At 39.4% G+C, this 4,170-nt stretch overlaps 1 protein-coding gene across 1 annotated transcript; it reads right to left on the reverse strand.

Annotated features, from left to right (window-relative positions):
* Positions 1-489: 489 nt before the first annotated feature.
* Positions 490-3,689, reverse strand: LOC101312983 (methenyltetrahydrofolate synthase domain-containing protein-like). The gene is made up of 6 exons (XM_004290448.1): positions 3,289-3,689; positions 3,116-3,206; positions 2,628-2,854; positions 2,006-2,081; positions 949-1,074; positions 490-824 (listed from the first exon to the last, which is right to left on the reverse strand). Exons 1-6 carry the CDS (start codon positions 3,670-3,672, stop codon positions 652-654), a joined length of 1,077 nt encoding a protein of 358 aa, XP_004290496.1. The 5' UTR covers positions 3,673-3,689; the 3' UTR covers positions 490-651.
* Between the last annotated feature and the right edge of the window lie 481 nt (positions 3,690-4,170).

Consider the following 4,170-nt stretch of genomic DNA (forward strand, 5'->3'; position numbering starts at 1 on the left):
GAAATATCACATTATACATCTCGCACTAAGGCAATTCCCCCATATTTCAGTCCTTGAAGTAAACCAATAAGGCTCCAACTCCAACTTTGTGGTTGTGATTTGTGAATCACAACTGCATATCCTGGCTGAACTATGTTATCAGCTACTTTGTTATTCATTCTATATGGCATACAAGAAACAGGCTGAAAGACATGAAACTCGTCAAGTAAATCTCCTTCTTCACTTGAATCTACTAATCTGTTGTTTATGCATTGCCCTCTGGCCCAACACATATGGTGTTGTTTGTTTCAGAACATCATCCTCTTAATTCATTTCGTATTTTTGTTCATTGCGAGATTATACAACTACTTCTCATACTGAATACTATCTTGACCCAAGATCTTATTCTGAGCAACACAATATTGGGACCTGAGAGGTTTTTACCACAAACTTTTTCAAGGATTATGACCAACAGTTGACCAGCTGGATCAAACTATGAGATCATGACTTCAGTACTGTATATAGAATGAGTTAACGATACTGTCTATACATTTCTACATTGACTATACATTAACATGACTTCAAGGAACATAACCAAGGTTACTATAGCCACATTTAGTATTGCACTACAGTGACAAGTTTTTTGTTTTCCTTTTTTTCTACTACACCATTTTATTTCCTTTTACCACCTACCAAGTTAGGTCCTCTTCGCGCTGTTGGAGGCAGCTTCTCTGATGGACCGGATGGCAACTTTTGTCCAGTCTCTCGTTCAATCCTTCTCTTCAGCTCTCTGAGTATTTTAATTTGCCTCAGCTTCTCTGGAGACAATTTATCCCAGTAAATCCCTACATTGTTGTGGAATTTAGGGTCTGTACTCAATTAACTCTTTAAAGGGGTTTCTTTTCTCTCTTTTTTTGCAAGAAAAAAGAAAAAGAAAAAACCAAAACCAGATTGCAGAAGTTAACCAACCTTGAGGCTTTGGAATTGATGTGTTGGTAAAAATGACCTGGGTTGGAGTGCATATGATGTCAACTGGTACATCATGGACTAACAGCTTCTCAATTGGAATGTCATCTACTAATTGACTGTCATGCACTGCAAAAAGGTTTGTGTCACCTTGGATGTAAACAGAAATCTAGCAAAGTTGGACAAATTTATTTAGAAAGTAGTTCAGACTTCAGACAGAAAACGAAATATCCTAAAGCAGTGATCTAAGTAGTAGATGGGATTGGGGTAGGAAGCTTATAGTTTTGGTGCTCAATAGCATTTACCCCTACATAAAGACCCAAGTTCAACTTCCCTCTCCTCCAATAATTGCTTGAATGAACAAAAAAACACAATCTGTGAACACATGGAAAACCAAAATGAAAGTTTTCCCCTTTTCTTTAAAGGAATCATAAGACATTTAAAAGACAAGTGGGACAACTAAGAATTGGAGTTAATATGTATGTTGGAGATGCAGACCTAGCTGGAAAATCATCACTTATGCTGCAAGTTCATCTTTACTAATCAGACAGTAAATGAAGTTGTTCAATTACCAGAATAATAAGGTACATCATGTGCATAGTTCGACCATAACAAACTGCAAAACTAGAGTTGTAGGTGTGTGCTGCATGGAAAGACATATATATTAACTTGCGTTTGCATTACATGAGAAGTAAATGCATAGTGGCATATGAAATAATTAATGACGATGACGATCTTCAAGGTATTCCTAATGCAGATAATTAAACAACATCGCTATAGACAGTAAGCACAGTAAGCACTAAGCACACATATAATGCAGCATCTCATTCTAACTCCTCTGTTTCTCCTCTCTCAAACCCAAATTTCCTGTTTTATTTCTCTATCCATATTGGTAGAGAAAGTAGAGAATAAGGAAAACATTTAAAACAAGAACAGTTATACTCAAATGCAAACCTTTCACACCCCTTGCTCCAAGAAAGAAATAGGAATCTCAATTTCATCTTCATGACACCATGTAGAACATAGATGAGCTTTAAGAAAGAAATTAAACCACACTTACCAGTGGTGACAACTGGTGTTGAATCATCAATAGCTCCCATGTATCGCAGCATCCCATATTCAAGCTCCGCAAATCCCTGCACCCCGATCATTTACACTGAACAAATTAAGTTTTACCAAAATCATCATATTGTCTATGGTCTACTACAATATGTATTCATTTTCCAATTTTTCCTTAACAGAATTTTTCAAATTGGCTAATCTTGAACTTTATACATGAAGATGACCACTGTCCATACTCCATAGAAACGGAAAATGGCCTTTACATGCAAACCTTATCTCAATAACGATTCAAAGATTAATCCTCATGCATTTTATAATTTATCTTTTTTGAAAGGTGCATTTTATTTTATTAATCCTCATCCATTTCAGAACAACAACAAAAACTAAGACAATCCGAAAATAAATAAATATCCCTGTAGTTATGATCTTGGACCGTGAAGTAACTAAAGATGCATATATAATTTGCTAGAAATATACAAAGGGATTTCAAGTAGTGAAGGCCTTTGCTGCCACTGCCAACACATCACCCTATTACTACGTGTACCAGAGAAGGATTGAAAACAAAACCAACTATTTACTGCAATGCTAAAGCCTTTTATGTGTTTCTGCATTATGATTACCTCACCCTTGCCAAGTCGAGCACCTGTCCTGGGATCAACAGCAACGGAGCCGATGACAATAAGATCAACCTTGATCTTCTCATCTAATCCAATAGGCCGCCCGTATTTTGCCACTCCAACAGACGTGCACGCCTCCTTCATAGTACTAGCTGTCAACATCTGAGACTCAAGCACAGAGAAAAACCCGGTCCGTAAACGGGGTTGAGGAGTTAACAACTTCTTCCCATCTGCAAATTCAAAATCCTTAACATTAAAAATTTACAGGACAGTATCCATTACTCATACTGATCGATTCCTTGCATACATCGAAACAAGTCACAACTAACAAGTTTTCAACAAAATGCAACTCGAAATTCACCAAAGTTAACATGGTAACATATCTCACAGGTTTGCTATAAATTCTATCTCTATCATAATGTACTATGTAAAACAATGTTGGATACGTGCGGAGCAACTAATAGCTTACGTAAGAAAACCTTAAAACTGACCAGACAGTGTGAGAAACCTGACTTGTTTCTGAGGAGAATCCGGGTTAACTTTCACACAATTCCCGACACGGAAAGCTTCCAACCGCCCCAACTAAACAGAAAAGACATTGCATATAAATTGTGGAGCCAAAGACAAGAATTTAAAGACAAAACTGAAAGTGGGTGTTTGTTACTTTATCGGCGGCGGCGGCGGCGCCGACGAAGTTGGGGATGCGGTGGTGGACAGGCCTTGGGTTCTGGGCTACGTTGTGGGCCTCCATCATGTCCCAGATTCTCTTCCGGATCACCCATTTCCAAGCTTTCGGGTCTTCCGTGACGTTGGAGGCCTCCTCGGCCATGGTTTGGCGAGCCTTGGCGTCGAGGGTTAGGCGCTCGGCCTCGTAAGCGGCGTCGTCGAAGGGGACGGCGTCGTTTCGGGTTGTCTTGAGCATGAACAAGAGTTTGCGGGAATTTGTGGCGGGAAGATAATGGCGGGTTTTGGTGAGGGGTGGAGAGAGTCTGAGTGGGAATGTGAAGGGGTGGGAATTCCGGAGAAGACGAGTTGTATCCATTGACATGGGAGAGTGTTTCTCTCTGCTTCAGCCTTATACTCTGGATCACAACAAGTATCAACTAGCTGGCTTCTTTCAAAAATTATTGTATGCACGTGCAAAATTGCCATTCATACCAATTCTACGTAGGAACCACACATATACACATTATGTGATCTAATTTTAGTCATTCATATAGATATGTCGCCCATGTCGTATACTGAAGATATGTTTGTTATGTGAGTAATGATTGGATTTTGGACGGGGAGGCAGCACACGGTCGGTTAGAGGTATATGAACAACCGATAGCTCGTGGAAACCCAATTAAAATTCAGTTCCGATGTTAATTATTACCTGAGAGAAATTAGACTTCGCTAGCTCAAGGTTCCGCAAGCATCGGACAATCAAGTCATGATGACGTAAACTATGTGGAAACAAACAACCCTATATATTCACAAGAGTCATGGATCCCAGTACTCGGCGTCACATGGACCCTAGTCTCATCAACCTACCAATGAGAAACTC

The sequence above is a fragment of the Fragaria vesca genome, linkage group LG2 (assembly GCF_000184155.1).
Source record: "Fragaria vesca subsp. vesca linkage group LG2, FraVesHawaii_1.0, whole genome shotgun sequence".
NCBI lineage: Eukaryota > Viridiplantae > Streptophyta > Magnoliopsida > Rosales > Rosaceae > Fragaria > Fragaria vesca.

Coding starts and splice junctions, on each gene's coding strand:
- LOC101312983 (XM_004290448.1), bottom strand. CDS start 3,672: ATGTCAATGGATACAACTCGTCTTCTCCGGAATTCCCACCCCTTCACA. Junction 3,207..3,288: donor CCGCCGCCGCCGCCGATAAA/GTAACAAACACC, acceptor TTTTCTGTTTAG/TTGGGGCGGTTGGAAGCTTT. Junction 2,855..3,115: donor CAGGTTTCTCACACTGTCTG/GTCAGTTTTAAG, acceptor TTGAATTTGCAG/ATGGGAAGAAGTTGTTAACT.